Below are 17194 nucleotides of genomic sequence, written 5' to 3' on the forward strand. Positions count from 1 at the left end.
CTCATTTCAGGTGAGCGGCTTCTCTGAGAACTGATTGCCCCAGGTGGAGATCTTCATAGCTCTTTACTGCAGCGGAGACCCTGTCTTCTCATCTGATATTAAGCTTCTTAAGCTTTAGAATCAAAGATAATAAACTGTGGCATTTACTAACATGAAGATGCAGCCATTCTGTACACACATGCTCTGAAACGGTTATGTGGAGTACGTAATGTTTAGGGCCCAGATAGGGATTATTAGACACTGCCGTTAATGTTTTGATGGAGAGAAGATGAGGTTGTTTGTAACCTCTGGCAGCAGCGTAGACACGCACTGCACATCACAGGATATTGAATAAAGATCACCCCAAGAGGAAGTGTCTGCACTGTATAAACTCCTCTACATCAAAGTTATAATGTTTACTTTTACAGTCTCAAAACACATACTATGTCAAACAGATGGCTTGCATCACAGGAAGTATGAAGCCGTCATTTTCCCCCTCATTTTATCTTTCATTGCAGAGTAAATAAGAGTGCATCTCCTTAGGAGTAATGCAATCCCATGGACTGGACTTTTTCTCTCAATGTGGAATGTGGAGCCAAAGAGAGGGTGCGTAGGAGGGCAGGATTTAAAATGGATAGAGTCTGGGAAACGAAAGGGATTTACTAAAAAAAAACATGCAATAGAGCTCATGGTATATGAATGTCGTGTTCAGAACATTACTATGAAGTAGTAAATGTGCTATAGAATTAGGAGGCTAATAATGCACGTTATCAACAGAGATCTGACACAATAAGACATAAAACAGAATAATTCCAACCAAAGCCTGTAGAGTTGAAGATCTTTTTTGAAGGTTTTGTTTAGAAAAAGGCCAAGATAGCTGCAACTCTTTGGCTGCGTGCAAAATGCTGTCTTATTAGTTGACAACCATTCAGTGATTTTGCCAAGAGTCTTGCATTTGTCCTTGTCCTGAATATTATCCAGATCTTGCTTTGCTGATCAAACTACTTAATGAAAACCTCTTGAAATGAGCAACCTGAGGTATTTTTTTTTATTTTATTTATAGTTGTGCATATTGAATTATCCAAAGTATTTGAAAAATTAGCTTTTTATATCCAGAGTAGAAATAGTCATACAAGTTAGCTGATTCTTAAGTAAAACATGATGTTGTGGATTTCTTCTTGAGGAGTGGTTGAGGCAGGATGTATAATACATAGGAGACTTAGAAAAACACATGCTCGCCAGCTCTACTGGGGCTATAAAAATGAAAGGCCAGTGCCACAAAACTCCAGCATTGCAGTATGTGAAACATGACCCCTGGCAACAGTATTATAGTTGATTCAACAGTCTTTTAAAGGCCTTTCAACTCTTATCTATTCCATACTGCATAGTAAAACTACTGAACACCAAAGTATTTCCAGCATGGGAGCCTTTATGTAGGATTAGAAAGTTTATTGAAATGGGGAAAATTTACAAAGTTGTAGGAATTCTAGCACTAACAAGGGATGTCTATCTTATCTTCATTTATTAATGGCTGTACATGGTTATACATTTTGCACTATAGCTTCCTCAGACTTTCTCTATGAGCATACAGCTGTGCACAAGGATTAACATCCATCCATCCATTATCTATACCCGCTTATTCCTAGTTAGGGTCCCAGGGATCTGCTGGAGCCTATCCCAGCTCTCTCTGGGTGAAAGGCAGGGGTCCACCCTGGACAGGTCACCAGTCCATCACAGGGCCACATAGAGACAAACAACCTCACACACTCACACTCACTCCTATGGGCAATTTAGAGTCACCAATCAACCTGACATACATGTTTTTGGACTGTGGGAGGAAACCAGAGTACCTGGAGAAAACCCACACAAGCACAGGGAGAACATGCAAACTCCACACAGAAAGGCCAGGTTGCGAGTTGCTGTGAGGCAACAGTGCTAACCACTCAACCACCGTGCTGCCCAGGATTAACATTTACTTATTTATTTGAATTGGGCTTTAGTTGTTCACAACAGAATATTCTCTGTTGATGTCATGACTTTGCTACTCTGATGGAAATGATCAATTAATTATTATTATGAAGAACACAAAGTCTTCATGCATGTTTTTTTATGCAACTCAGTTTTTAATTTGTATTGGTAAAGCCAATGGATTTATACTTTAGAAATTACATCACATTAAAGAATTAATTTCATTGGATAACATAATTTTTAAACTCACACTGACTTAATGTAAAATCTCTATAAGTTGCCTCAAGCTCCAGGATGAAATTTCAAACCTTGAAAATTATCCTAGTAAAAACGATTACAAAATATATAGGAATCCAAAATGTTACCAAACAGCAGTTTGTTTTAGTGTAAACCTTTTCAGTGTGTTTTCAGGAAAAGTGTCCTGCAGGCAGTGTGCAACTGGTAGATAAAGGAACCCAGAACTTGGTTGAACACTTGTGTTCAGAGGCAGGCTCCATTGGTCACAGCTGGCTCGTCTTTATCAGCCTGTGATGGGGTCATGAAAGCTCTGCAATGCACTTTACTGAGTGTAATTAGTGTACTCCACAGCAGTTTCAACTTAGTGATTGAATAAGAGGACCTGTGAGACTGGTGGCTTCTCCTAGTACTGTTCCTGAAGGGCTTGAGAGCAGACATGAAATGAAACTGCTGTGAGTCTTCCAGAAGTCAGTGGCAGTGACATCTGATGGACTTGACTTTAAAAGGTTCATTAGATAGATACTAGTTGGTGTAGCCTCAGTTTACAGTGACATGAATATTGTTTGGAAATTGGAATTTTATAGGATTTATGAGAAAGATTTGACTCAATTCACAACTTTTCTAAAACAAGCTTATGCAATTGTATTGCTTGGTGGTTTTGTAATTTAGTATACAATAACACTATACCAATATATTCTGAAGATCAGTTCAGTGTGATCATAAAATTTGCAAAAAAGTTAAATTCATGGATGATAAGACATAAATACCAGAATTTCAGCTTCTTACACCATGAAACATCTGAACAAAGAATCCATCAGCTGGCAGTGATTGGATATGTGCATATGTTAGTATCTACCGCAAACTGCACTTTTTTTTTCTTGTTCTCCATAGTTTTTGGTCACCTCAAATGAGTTATATCAGACATTCAAACGGTCATTGTCTTTGCTTTGCCATATGGTGGTCATGGGTGATAAGCTTTCTAATGAGTCTGCCTCGACACCAGTCCACAGCATGTCCTTTAATAGTGACAAATTGCAACCATTTTCATAGCAGCACTTTTAGTACCAGAACGTCTCAGAGACAACCGCTATCACTCATGAGACGCTCACGTTTCATGTCAGCACATTTTCCCATTCAGGTCAGACATCTTCATTTTTATTTCTAACCATATTACTTTTTATATTGAGTACAAAATTGGATTGTGGGTAAAGCTGATCCTCTATCGTGCCCTGCTTCCTCCCTACAACAGTTGATGTTGGCCATTTGCATGTAGAAATCAGCATGGTTTATTTGGTCAAGTCAACCCTGTCCAGACATGCCAATCAGAACATCAGTCTGTCTGCTGAGCTTTCTCTCATTTACTTGGAGCATAATGATGGTTTACAGAATTACAGTTTTAAGTTTCATTCATTCTGCTTTGATCTTTGACCGCTGGCTGGCTTTTGCCTTTTACGTTACACAGAATTCATTTCCGAAACACACAGAGTACTTCCCTCCATCTGATGAAAGCAGTCCAGATATGAGACAGAGCAGGAAGCAGACTTTTTTCTCAGTAGCAGTGTTGACAACAGTCAAATGTGACCTCTTCAAGACAAGGTACATGTTCCTCAGGGGAGGGAAAGGCGAATTAAGAACTGTGCTGAAAGGAAACATGTCAGACGAGTGTCAGCGACCTCCCATTTCTTGATATGTGTTCTTCCTTTTGTACACGCAAGTTCCTTCTCTGGTTATTTCGTACACTGGACTTCAGAAAGACAAATTCCCTTAAATGTTTTGAGCAGCCGTGTGGCAGGCACATGCTGGAGATGAGCTGATTTAAGCTGATAAATGTGTTTTGAGACTCCTTTGTTTTTCAGGATGTATGAACACATCTTTTTCAATAAGCCTACTCCTCTATAGCCATATGATGAAGTCCTGGTGTAAGCATCCCCCTAATTATGCTGTCTGTTCAGTGTCACTCTTGTCAAATCTCCAAAAGCGGCAGATCATATCTCTAATCGACTATTAGCTCGAGATGTATCCCCCCAACGCAGCTAGTGGTCTTTCAATATACAACTAGTGTTTCATTGTTGACCCTGTCTAAAAATAAGAGCTGAAACACCTATGATGTTCAGCCACACATGAAATGTATTCAGTATATTCACTACTCTGACATTCTTTCATATGCTGTGGCAAGTACAGTACATAGTGGTAGTGGTTCAGGATGGATGCAGGAGTCATCAGTATGTTTTTATCAGTATGGGGGTGTTTTTTGTTTTTTGTTTTTTGTTTTTTGAATGATTCTTTTCTTCATAATTACAATGCTGTTGCCTTCTCTTATTTTGTTTGTACTGGCTGTTTGCATAACTGAAAGGTGCTCTATTGCATATTATTACTTTCAAATGTAACCCCACTCAATGAATGCAATAGCGTAACCTTGTCACATAGGTAGTTTTACTTTAAATAGACCAAAGCCAGGTACTTCTGTCCATTTATTCACAGTGAATGATAATGATTGTGGCTTTAGCAAAGTATAATATTTAATGGTCTCTTTTCTCCTTATGTTTTATAGGCTCAGAGGACGATGAGGTGGTCCAGTCCAAGAAGACCTTTCGAAGCCAAACTGTGGCCAGCCAGAACACAGAGACAGAGCTGATGCTCGAGGGAGACGATGATGCTGCCAGTCTGCTGCAGGAGAAGGAGATGGACAACCTGGGTGGTAAATCAGCACAGCAGCACCTCCATTAATCCCAAGTCAACATCATCTCTGCTGGGACATAAACACATGTCGTTGATCTGTCTTCTTTCTAATAGTTGGCATACATACAGTATACATGATTAATATCAGTGCATCAAATTAAGTGTTCAGATCAGTGCAGAAGCTTTTAACATTCATTTTATTGCTGTGGTGAAACTTTGAATTGTTTTATCTATGTATTTAATTTATTTAATTGGGCTTCTTCAGTATACTGTCATGTAGTTCTGGGGTCATGGCCTTTGTCTCATTGTACCTTCATGTGTCTGATAAGGCTCTAATCTTTTGTTTTGAATCTCTTCAGCATGGTTCCTACCTCGGGTGTTTATCTTCAGAGGCAAGTCTTCTAGAACTAAACTAATAGATGAAAGATGATCAATCCAAATATTTCACAATCAGTATTTATTGATTTCTCAAATGGTCAGTGATATTAATCCCAAGTATTACTTATTATAATCAAAATAATCTCTGAAACAATACCTGATAAATCAAACTGATTAAACATTACATTTACATATATTCTATTCCATGGAAGATCTGAAGTTGCAGCCATTAACTCATACAACAGATTGTTGTATTTTAGGTGAAACTAGAATGAAATTGTCAATGATTTGTATTATTTGCATAGATGAATGTATGTTACGGGAGAGCACACAACAACAGTCATTATCAATCAGTTAAACTAACCCTCATTCTACACTCTTCAGTGGACTATAGTTTAGATGGCCCTGAGCAGCCAAGGAACGATAAATTCACTATTAAATCTTTATTAATCTGGATTGTTTTTCTATAGCACCTTAACATCAATAGCATTACTTACTTCAATGCTACTTCAGTGACACACTACTGTGACACAATTCAGCCTGTAGTTCAACTTGTTGCCAAGGTGATGGCTGACAAAACATCCTATAATTTAGTAGGAGCAGCAGCTCATGGAGCATCACACTCCATGTATGATGTGTGAGCCTTAAACTGCTTTTCAAATAACAGCTATCACTTTAAAAGGTAAATTACCCAGAGACTACGCACTACTCAATAAACCTAATGTCCCATCTCTTGCAAACTATTGTTGGTTAAACATAATAAGCAGAATCAGTTCATACTTTGTCTAAATGTGTTTGTAAAAAGATCATTTACTAATAGCAACTGGACTGACTTTGTTACTAAGTTCTGCATGTTACATTATTTACAGCCTACAAGGCAACTTGATGCCTAATGTTTAATATCTCCAAAATATTTCCACTAAACTGTAGGTTCAGGGCAGCCACTGCAGCGCTTAATCTCCTTTATTCTAAATACACATTGTGATACACATTTTATGAAAAAACGACAGCTCCATACTAGATTCCCAGTCACTTAAATAACAATCTTTGTCTCTTGGCCCTGGAGAACCCGGGCACTACTGAACAGTGAGAAATCCCCTCTGAGATTCTACAGTTAAATCTCAGAGAAAGAGGTTAACCCCTCCTCTTTGTCGCAGGGCAGGCAGGCCGCCAAACACTCCATGTCTGTCAGATGAACCCTGCACTGCACAATCAAAAGAGCAATGCAAGCGCTAAACACAAGCTGAATGTATTCTCCTGACAGCACTGTTAGTGAGCTTCAATATTTGTGATACATTTATGACCCTTTGGAATGTTTTAGGTTGAATTGAAGTTTTTAGCAATGGGGGGCTCCTCCGTGTTGTAACATTTGGGTAATGTTTTTACCAGGACTCACTGTCTGTGCTTGGCCAGTATCTAATCTCAGGCATGAACAGCCTTAATGAGAGATCGGGGACTAGATCCTTGTCAACAACAGTGCCCCTCCTGCCAGCCGTTGGGTCACCGCCTGCTGCTGCTGCCAAAGGGGTGGTGCCTGCACTCAAGGGCTCAAGCAGTTATGGTTACTGAACCTATGATTAGCTTTACTCCCCCGCAAACACTGGAAATGCTGCGGGTACTTGAATTGGCATTAAATGAGCCTTTTTGTATGCGCACGTTATTACCAAAATTAGGTTATATAGAAACTTAAGATGAGCATGTGAGGGGAAAGAGGAGAGGAGTCTGAGCCCTGTCAAAGAGTCGATAGATTTGACTGTTCTGCTGGCATACTGGAACCATGTTAGCATGCCCTGAAGTGTCGTTTAGCAGCCACAACCATTTTCTTCTGCCTTAATTTAGCCTTTCTTCATCCATTTGAGTCCCCATTCACAATACTGAGCCCTTGAGCGGTGACATGTTTATAAAAGAGTTAAACCAACAACACAATTCCTTTTGCATAACCAAGTTCCCGATGCTTCTTAATTTTACTTTTTTTTTAATCCAAATGTCTACAAGTCCATAATATAAACAGAATATGGGTGACACCAAAAAGAAAATATACACTCTGGAAATCTGAATTATTTATACCTGCTATTTAAATAACTCCAGCCTTATTTAATAGTCAATAGTGCAATATATATTCCTCTAGGCTTTGTGTAAACATTAGAGGATGAAAGTTTAATGCATGCTATGGAAAAAATGAACATTCTTTTCAGTGATTCAAATGAACAACAAGACACCGTGTTTCAGCTACTAAACCGACAGTAAATTATAAAGGCTGCAGCTGTGCATGTGTGTCTATATGTGTATCTACTATAAGTCAACATGTCCATGTTTGCAAGTGAATTATAGTGCTCAGGTGTGCAAGTAACCAATGTCCACATTGTGTCTCTTACACAATGTAAAATATAAAAAACACTGGGCTTAATCAGTGGCTGCCGTCCAGCTGATGGATTGTGGGTAGTAATATACCTATCTTCTCAGCAGTTCTCCCAAACTCCCACCACACCAAAATGAGACTTTTCATCACTTCATTAAATTGGCCTGTCATTTCACAAATATTTGCATTTTCATTAAAAGAAACACCCAGAGGGCCTGGTATTCCTTTAGCCTATATACACCACTCATCCTGTGTAACTTGTCCTTAATTTCATTATTCTCTTGTAAACATTTTAAGCCATATAGTCTAATTATGGGAGGATCCTTTAGGGGATTACTGCCTAATCCTCTCCCTCCCTGTGAGGAATGGACGCTGTGGCGTAATGCTGCAGGCAGTGTCGTTTTCTCTGTGTAGCCCTTCGGGGGCTGCATCAGCCCTGAAAGTGTTATTTTAACTAAGAGGCCGGCTCGTTCTTTCAGGGTTGCAGTGAACATAAAGACAATCCCCTTTTATAGGAGCTGAAACACGTCATGCCACAAAATGGGTCAATTGGCAGAAATGTAAAAAAAATAGCTTTACATAACTGCTTTTGCCATTTTATCTTCGTTTATAAATCCACGAAACCGCTTCTGAAATGCAGCAAAGTAGGCTGAGGTTACTGCAGGTATTTACACTTCATATGAGGCTCGTAAGCACCGTGCAGCGCCTGGGCTGATAGCATCAGCAGATAGGATCACTGTTAATGGACCCGAGCACCGCTGAGAAAAAAAAAATCTAGGGCGGTTTGACTGTGCAGGCTGCAAGAGCGATGAAGGGGCGCTCTGGGAGTTGAGACCGAAATCCACTTGTATTCCTGTAACACTATCGGCCATAATTGGCTGAGGAACGCAGATTAAGATTGATGAGACATTAAAGTGGCTCTTTGGAGTTGAAGGAATCGATAAATATCCTGATTTCGGGAGCTGTCGTTTGAGAGCAGACAAATTACTGTAACTGTGCTCCACAGCGACACGGACCTGAGAACATGGAGGATGAAGCAGAGGAGTAGAGGAGGGAGGAGACTGAAAGGAAGAAGTGATCACTATCAGCTGACCAGGGTCACAAACCCACTTGTACACTCTGGACAATTATTTCCATTTGAAAATAATATTGTAGTTTTATCGTCTTCTTAAATGTCTTTAATGTTTACGAGGGTGTGTGCTGGAAAATAAAACAGCTCTTACGGACGGCCCTCTTTGAAAACAGTCCTGAATATCAATGCCTGTCTAAAATATCAATTTGCCGCAGGGTAATTAATCATTTAATTAGAGTAATTGTTATTTTAGAAATGTCCTTTAAGTGCTTTATAAAAATGAGGGAAATAATTATTGTATTTTCACCTGATGAAGGCGCCCTTTTTCCGTGATAGTTATGGTTGTTTGTGTTATGGTGCGACCAGGCCACATCTATCCATGCACCACTGGTTTACAAACAGGTATTATGTTTTCATGACACTTCTGTTTATAGCTCCGGAGAGTCCAGCGTAGTTACGCGCATTCAAACGACTTTGTTTTGTGGCACCATTAATGATAAAGACAATAAAGATGTAGACGTTCACTGGGCAGTCAGAATGATTCATATTGAAAAGACACTAACACATTTAAAAATGCCCCAGTGCTTATAAGCGCGGGGTGTGCGCGCACGCACTGGTCTAGTTGTATAGAAACAGGCCGCTGCACGTTCCCCCGTAATCGCGCTGACCAGTTTTATAGAATGAACCCCAGCCTCGCTTTATTTAACACGCAGTAAATATAACCTTAGCCTTTTTGCCTGTTACTGATTCTACCCCTTCTGCACTGTGCAGGCCCAGTGGTCCTGAGCAGCCCGGCTCAGCTTGTTGCCCCCGTCCTGGTGGCCCGGGGGACTCTGTCCATCACCACCACTGAAATCTACTTTGAGGTGGATGAGGATGACCCTGCCTTCAAAAGAGTGGACACAAAGGTAAGAAAGGAGTCTGCAATGTGGACCCCTAGTTTACAGCTGGTAGTTTGTCTTCCGAGGTTTTTCTCAGCTTTGTTTTCCATTGTAACTGATATTCACTATGTTTTAAATGCACAGTTGTTGATAAAACGCAGATTTGCACAGATTGGATGTTCAGAGGTGGCTGCGCTTTTGGTCAAGCTCTATCTGTATTAACTTAGGTTTTGTGCCCGGTTGGTTTTTATTTTGTGTTTCATTTTTGCTGATTTGCTGTACGCATTTTCAAAACTGCACATTGCCTTTAGGACTAACCCATCCAGCAGTCTCAGTCAAAGTGTGTTGACAGATGATTAAATTATGCGGTTATCCATATATTGTTAAAAATGATCTCTTGCACAGGTCTGGGGGTCGCTTTAAAATGCTATGAGTGGAAAATGCTTCTTTTTGAATTGTATTCTTTTTGGAGGTGTCACACTCATCTATATGGAAACACCTACGAGAGCCGGAGAGATCCCGAAATAATCTGATTGTATTATTATTTGGTGATATTAGGCCTACTTCGCGACTGTCAGAAACACATTTTAATAAAACCATAATGGGACACAAATATAAAACAGCTCGTTTTATTAGCTCTTTAAATTAGATCAAAGACAGAAATAAAAAGATCACAGATGTTAAAATCCAGTGTATTTCAAGTGCATTTTTTTCAAATAAACTGTAATATATATACTATTTATTTATCATTTTCATTTTTTTTTTATCATGTAGGCCTTAACATAGAGAAATACAACAACCAAAAATGTCTGAGTCCTTTAAATAATAATTCAAGTAAAAACGATGGAATGTTTTCATTGTAATAAATGTCGTACGCCTACCATCAAAATGTAAACTTGTGCAGTGAAACAGATGAATCAGACTACCACTGATGCAAGTATAAATTAAACGTTTCTACCAGGTAAAGAAAATAGTAGATTTAAACAGGTGGATCCTATTTACGTGTCACAGAACAACATTCACAATTTCAGACCACTTGAATCACAATCTATGAATGTATTTACAGTATCAAATGTACAGGTGTGTGTTCTTATTTTTTTCCAAAGTTGTCGCAGGGCTTTATTTTAAAGCATTTAAGTAACTGGGATTTAGGCAACTGTGTGGCACAGAGAGAGAAAAGAAACCACCTTTAAGATGGCCTCCTGGATTGGTAGCCAACAATTTGAATTTGCACCTAAATACTGAAAACCGCCAAAAGGTGCAAGGGAATAATGGAAAACTCAACTGTCAATGAAAACAACTTAAACAGGCTAGGCCAAAACATACTCAACCAGAGTCAGACAGTCACATTTCACGACACTTCGCAAATTAGTTGGCAATATTTCTGTCCGCTCCTTAGGCCTCGTTACCACAAACTGTAAGACGAGGGGAACTAACATATTTTTACCTCAAAGTTTCTCCAAGCTTTTGGGGTTGGTCAGTATTTCTCTTGCCAGTCGCCAAGTCTGTTTGGCTGCATTCTCTAGAGCCGAGTGAGGCTTTCCTTGAAACAGGTCTAAATTGGGCAGGAAATAATGCGGGCACCTTCTGCATTGCAAACACGAAATAAGCTGCAATAGTATCCCGTTCAAGCGGTCGCCGAGACAGTTCTCATCCCAGTCCGACTCCCTGGGATGCTTCTCACACTCGTAGGAAACCAACGTTTTCATGTGGTAGTTGTTCAGCGGTTGTCCTGGCAGTTCGAGGTGACGGTCGCGTAACGCTTTGAGGACTGACAAGCATTTCTTTCTGCATCCACCAAGCAGGAGCCGATTCTCGGCCTCGGCGAACTGCAAGACCCAGGCGTCGCTCTCTGCTGAGCTCTGCTTGCCGTTCAGGGAGTAGCACTCTTTGGATAAAAGATTGAAACCTTCCGCTTTGACTTCTGCCACTCGGTTAGGTCCCGGCCATGGGATGTGAGGAAGAGGCCAGTGCGCTGCACTTCGTGGCCAGATCCCAGTGCACTTGAAAGCCGGCGTGATTTGCACCACATATCTGTCTCTAATGCGCAACTTCACCTCACTTGTGTCAGCGACCATTTTGACAACATCTCTGTAACTGCATTTATCCACTGCTTGCGCCACCAGTGTTTGAAATCTTGATCGGATCTTGCGCGCCGAGAGGTAACCAGAGGCTGTGATGAATTCAACCCAGAGAGACATGCTTCTCTTGCGGCCATCGCTGAGCTTGAGCACGGCGCAGCCCGGGAGAGAGCCGTCATCCACAAAGTTGAATACCCCCATCTGATTCAGATAGAGTACAACTTCGAACTCGGTGGGTGAAATGACCTCAAGTCCTTCGAACCGATTATCCATCTCGCTGAGAGAGCTGATGAACCGGGGCTCCTGCACCTCGACCTCCTTCAGGACATCCGAAACCACCTTGCACACCTCCCGGATGGTCTTAGAGATGGCTGCTTTTCGAGACTGACATTTCTCGTTGTAGTATTTGTTGAGGTGATACACCAACTTTGCCTGGGCGGCTATCATATTAGGGCAGAGATCCGGGTTATACACCGGAGTCTCGCAGTAAGCCGAGGGATCCAACGCGGCAGTTTGTACGGGAGCCAATTTTAGAGAAGAAAGAAAGCTTTTTTAAACGAAAAAATCTGTGTATATGATAGCTATTCAAAACTGTGCCCAGCGCACATGCGTAACTATCCTATCATAACATTCACAGCCGTTGTATCGTAAACTGCATGGAAGTGCTCGAAGCAAGTCCTCTAAATTATCAGGATGGCCTGATTAAAAGTCCATTTCATCCGTGTGAGGTTCAGGAGGCGGAAAAATGCCGTTCGGGTTTTTTCTGATCACTGTGCCAGGTAGGAGTCCGCGTAATTGCGCAGAGTGGAGTGTGCACTCCTGACGCAGGCACCCGGTGTTGCTGTGTTTTACAACAGGGACACACACACTCTCTTTATTATAAGGGAGGAGTTGAACCCAAGACCCAATCGCTATCCGATGCGTCACAGTTTCACAGTTTATCGAAAACAAATTCATTCCCGGGTGTTATATACAAGTAAAAGTACAGGTTGTGGTAGTATATCGAGGAGCGGAAGTACACCTACGCTTTTGAAGAGAAGAGAAAAAAAAGCGTTTTATTGCGTTTCATTTGCTTTTCCTTGGACTTTGCTGCTTTTTTAGTCCGCTCTATTGAATCATATATGAAAAATTAGGTAGGTTTAGAATTATTTATTTAAATGTTTAGTTAAGTCTTTGGATAATAAAACATTTAAATTTGCCATTTTATTTAAATATTTTCTTCTTCCGCAGCGCACGGGATCTAATTCCTTCCATATAACGCAGCTCAGATAAAATGTGTCATTTTTATACGCATTTTAAACTACTGTAAAAGCGAGGCTGTGTTTTTGAAGCCTTACGTTAATCAAATAATCCAGATTTAGTTCAGCAGTTTGGCCTTTCAGAATTACAGTTTTCTGGTGTACCAGATGTATTTCTGAAAGGTGAACAAGTTTATTTTTAGCATTGTGTTTATATTTGAAACGTTAATTATCGTGGCTGTAGCAGAGTTTACATGTCGATCTTATATTAATGTGCAGATTGAAATGACATATTTGCTGTGCTCTTTTACTGTGAAGAGAAACAGTCTGTTGGGCATCAATTCCCAGCGCCGGTATTTGCCAGTAATTTAATTAATGTAGGCCTATATTAAAACAATAATTCTTACAATAACAGTCATGATCTTGACATATATTAATTATAGGTTTCTCAAAAAATAAAAATATGTTAACCTGTGTACTAATTGTATATTTCCATGCTTTATTGTGTTCGTCTGTCAAAAGACAGATGTGTATGTGTATTTTGGATTGGACATATTATTATTTCTGTTTTGATAAATTGTAATGCTTTAATTTAAATTAATTATTAAAATAAAGAGATTAATCTACATTGACATTTCTGTTGCTTGTTATTGGTAATGGTATATTTATTTATTTTCCTCAATATAATAACCCCAGCAAACCAAAACAATAACAGCAAAATGTACTAATTTCAAATTAGCCATTTTAATTAAAAAAGAAAAACATCTATTGCTAATAATTACTATTAAGATTGACATGGCTGACCATTTTGTGGGAGATCCCATGATGTGTTAGTGTTTTTTTTTTTTTTTTGTAGGTGCCATTATGTTGATCTGAGGCAGTGATTGGCAATAGAGATCTTGCATTCGCACTAAAACCTGGTTCCCATCATTGCTCTGGCACTCAGTCTCCCAGGGTACCAGGGTATACAGTTCATGCTCAGAAAAGAACTTCAACAAGATGTTGCTATTCAGATCAGCTAGGAAACACAAAAGCATTTGCACTCACCTCTGTTCCAGTCAGACTTGCATATGACCAGACATTATGAGGGCACACTGCCGCTCATCAGCTCCGACTCTCACTGCCTGGATGCGGTTGAGCGGGCGGTGGTGTGTGCGGGAAGGACCTTGATAGATAGGTGACTCCCATTATTATCACATCCTGTCAGGGACATGCTGCAAGTAGCTTTTTGGCAAGGCCCAATGTTAATTCTACACTGTTACCAGGCAGAAATTCCAGACAGGGAGTAACATTTTTGCTCTTCATAAATTAGATTTTGGGACATGATAAAGGTCTGTATGAAGATTCACTCATACAATTATGTCTATATTCTATTTATTATCACATCTTATCACATCTTATATTATTTAAAATTCAAAACAAAATATCTATTCTTATTGAAATAATTTTGGAGATGTGGACAACATTATGGAAGGTTTTCATGCGATGAGAGGTAGTTAAAAACTTCGTCACACCTCAGTCTTTGCTGTCTTGATTGTCTTTTCTCTCACTCTCTCCCATCGCCTCTGACCCAGCAGGTACTTGCCTTTTATTGAAATCAGACTAGCAACACTGCTGTAAGTCAGATACCTCCGCATTCAGTTGCACCTCTTGAGTTTGTGCCTCAGCCTTTGGTTATCCATATGCAGGATAGAAAGGGGATTTTCATTGAGATTATCACCTCTTAATCTAAAGCATGTGGCTGCACAGATCCCACAGTAACTCAACCTACCCTGCAGTCCCACGGCTCCAGCAGTTGTCAGGTAGGTCTGGCCTAAGACAATCCAATCTTCTTACCCATATCTTTGCCATTACAACATTGCAAGCTTTGTACTTCATTCACCATCCTGCAAACTATCGGAGGCTTTCCAGTTTGATATATGAGGCCGTGATTCCAACACAGGCTTTTTTCAAGACCCAGCTAAATGCATGCATGATTGTGTAAATCAATACAATGACTTCTACTTACCCTAATTTTTCCCAAGCATGTGACCCTGTTTTGAAGGCCTCTTTGTATCCAGAGCATGCCTTTACACTTATTCATTTTTTATTCTCCATTTTTCTTTTTGTTTCCTTGAAACAAGAATGATTGTCCTGTTAACACGGACTGGCACAGGGTGAATGGTACTTTGATGGCTTGCTTGATGTCCTTTGATGATGCAGCTAATGTGTTGAGTGAATTTAGATTATATTCCAATGATTAAAGCAGATATTAAATGTCCTTCACACATACACACACACACACACACACACACACACACACACACACACACACACACACACACACACACACACATATATATATATATATATATATATATATATATATATATATACATATATACATATAGTTTCAATTAGGTTGGGTTCAATTTAGGTTAACTTTTTTTATTATGTTATGCCTATTACCAAAATGTTCAATAAGGTTATGTAAGTGTAGCATTCAGTTGATTTTTAGCTCATTTTAAGACCTAAAACCAAGACCAAAACCCTTTATGGCCAACAGTCTTTTAACAAGCAACATAATTATGGATGTTTTTTTAAAATTATATTAATAATCCTATTACGAAAGAACAAGTAAGGTCAGACATTTCCTTTTTCATTACATTTCTAGGATCATTTAGTTTGTTAAAAAAAAAATCTCAAGTCATGTCTCATACAAAGGGAGTTTACCAGCCAGTTCTCAAGCTAATGTGCAGATTAGTCAAAGTGGGCTTAATAGGATGACATATTTCTATATTAATCAGATTAAAAGCAGCAAGGCTTCAGAGATGCGACATAAATACTGGCTCTAAAACTGTGTGGAAAAATATACTTTAATCTCATGGGATAACTACTCACTTTGACACATTTTCTATGATTTTATTTGTGATAAAATGAAATTATCATTGAGATTTTTAATAACAGAATATTATTATTCTGTGCAATATGGCGTCTCTGTAGGAAGTCAGCTAATGATTGTGCCCAGAGCCTCACTGAAGATTCCCTTTGGCCTCTGTCCATTCATTTGTGTTATTCTTCACTGTGCATTAGCAGCCACCTTTGGAGTAGAAGTCAGGGAGCTGGACCCCATAGTCAGAGGCTCTCAGAGACCCTCTAGTGATCAATTCAACAGGCCCTATTCACTTATAAACATATTGCTATCATATGCACACAGAGACAAAATCAAACCTATCAGCATGATAGAAATTTGGACAATACAGAGAGCTGGACAGAAGTGTAAATTATAAAACTTAATTGATTGTCTCAGCTTCATTTGGCCCTTCACCCCTCCCCTTTGCAATATGGTACGCTTGTCAGCCATCATGATAAATTACATGCATGTATTTGCATGAATTTAGCATGAATGCAATCAGATTTGTTTGCCAAAATAACAACCAAGAAAATGCCTGTTTTACTTCAAAAAATGAAAATATAGGGTCAGATTTCCTGCACAGGTTTTGCATTTGGCTGATTGGACAGAGTCAATGTGCTGGTGCAGTGCTTTCAACTCAGTTTGTGAGAATGCACTTTAGTATTATATTTTGTTTTATATGACAGTGCTAAACGTTTTGTGTGTTGTGGACTGGGTCTGGATTACGGCTGGTTTATTATGACTTTATTCAGCATATTTTTTCCTGTGTTTCTTACAAATAGGATATGGCTTAGATTGCGCTCAGATAGTGTATTTGTAAACACACTGCATCATTTTCTTGTATTTAGCAAACCATATGACTTCCATCTTGTATTGTCTGTTGTAAAAGGCAACCATTCAGCAGCAGCAGTGTGATTAATCTTAATGGCCATGAGTATCATCTAAAGGTGGGTGCTGTAATCATCTGCCCACTGACCCCATGATGCTCATCTGCAAATCTCTTTGCAGTCCTTTTGTCTTATCAGTAACTTCAAATCTCAGATTAACTGAACATAGTTTTGTCCACATGTCATGTGAACTCAGAATAGGAGTACAAAAGCACAAAATAAAGGAACTGGAAGAATTGGTGGCACACTCAAGGTTTGGGGCTGTTGGTAATCAAATGCTGCTGGTGAGGCCCTGTGATGAAATTAGGCAATGTTGCCTAAATAAGGGATGAAGGGTTCATAATTGCCAGTCCTAGAGATCTGAGGTGCCGGGTGCCAACTGTCAGAGCCGGGCTAATGATGACAAATGTCTCTCTATGCAGATTGCTGCAGCAGCACGGGTGTGGAGCTGAGAAAGAACAAAAAAGGAAAAATGCAAAGGGCCTGTAAGAGAAAGCTTGCATGCACATATTCAATGACCTACATGGGAACAATGCTCCTTA

General features: G+C 39.6%; 2 protein-coding genes across 3 annotated transcripts in view; one reads left to right on the forward strand and one right to left on the reverse strand.

The window, feature by feature from the left end:
• Positions 1-17194, forward strand: part of nbeab (neurobeachin b) — a 178540-nt gene that overhangs the window by 114514 nt on the left and 46832 nt on the right. The window contains exons 38-40 of one of the 2 annotated variants that reach the window (XM_026295919.2): positions 4736-4882; positions 5223-5255; positions 9444-9580. In XM_026295919.2, coding sequence (XP_026151704.1) covers positions 4736-4882; positions 5223-5255; positions 9444-9580 — 317 coding nt within the window. The remainder of the gene's footprint in view (positions 1-4735; positions 4883-5222; positions 5256-9443; positions 9581-17194) is intronic. The other variant, XM_026295910.2, reaches the window with a different exon arrangement.
• Positions 10398-12439, reverse strand: mab21l1 (mab-21-like 1). The gene has a single exon (XM_026295896.1). It carries the CDS (start codon positions 12079-12081, stop codon positions 11002-11004), a length of 1080 nt encoding a protein of 359 aa, XP_026151681.1. The 5' UTR covers positions 12082-12439; the 3' UTR covers positions 10398-11001.

Source organism: Mastacembelus armatus, chromosome 13 (genome assembly GCF_900324485.2).
Source record: "Mastacembelus armatus chromosome 13, fMasArm1.2, whole genome shotgun sequence".
NCBI classification, from domain to species: Eukaryota; Metazoa; Chordata; class Actinopteri; order Synbranchiformes; family Mastacembelidae; genus Mastacembelus; species Mastacembelus armatus.

What these genes read in the sequence shown, in the direction of transcription:
- mab21l1 (XM_026295896.1), bottom strand. Translation starts at nt 12,081, where the DNA reads ATGATAGCCGCCCAGGCAAAGTTGGTGTATCACCTCAACAAATACTAC.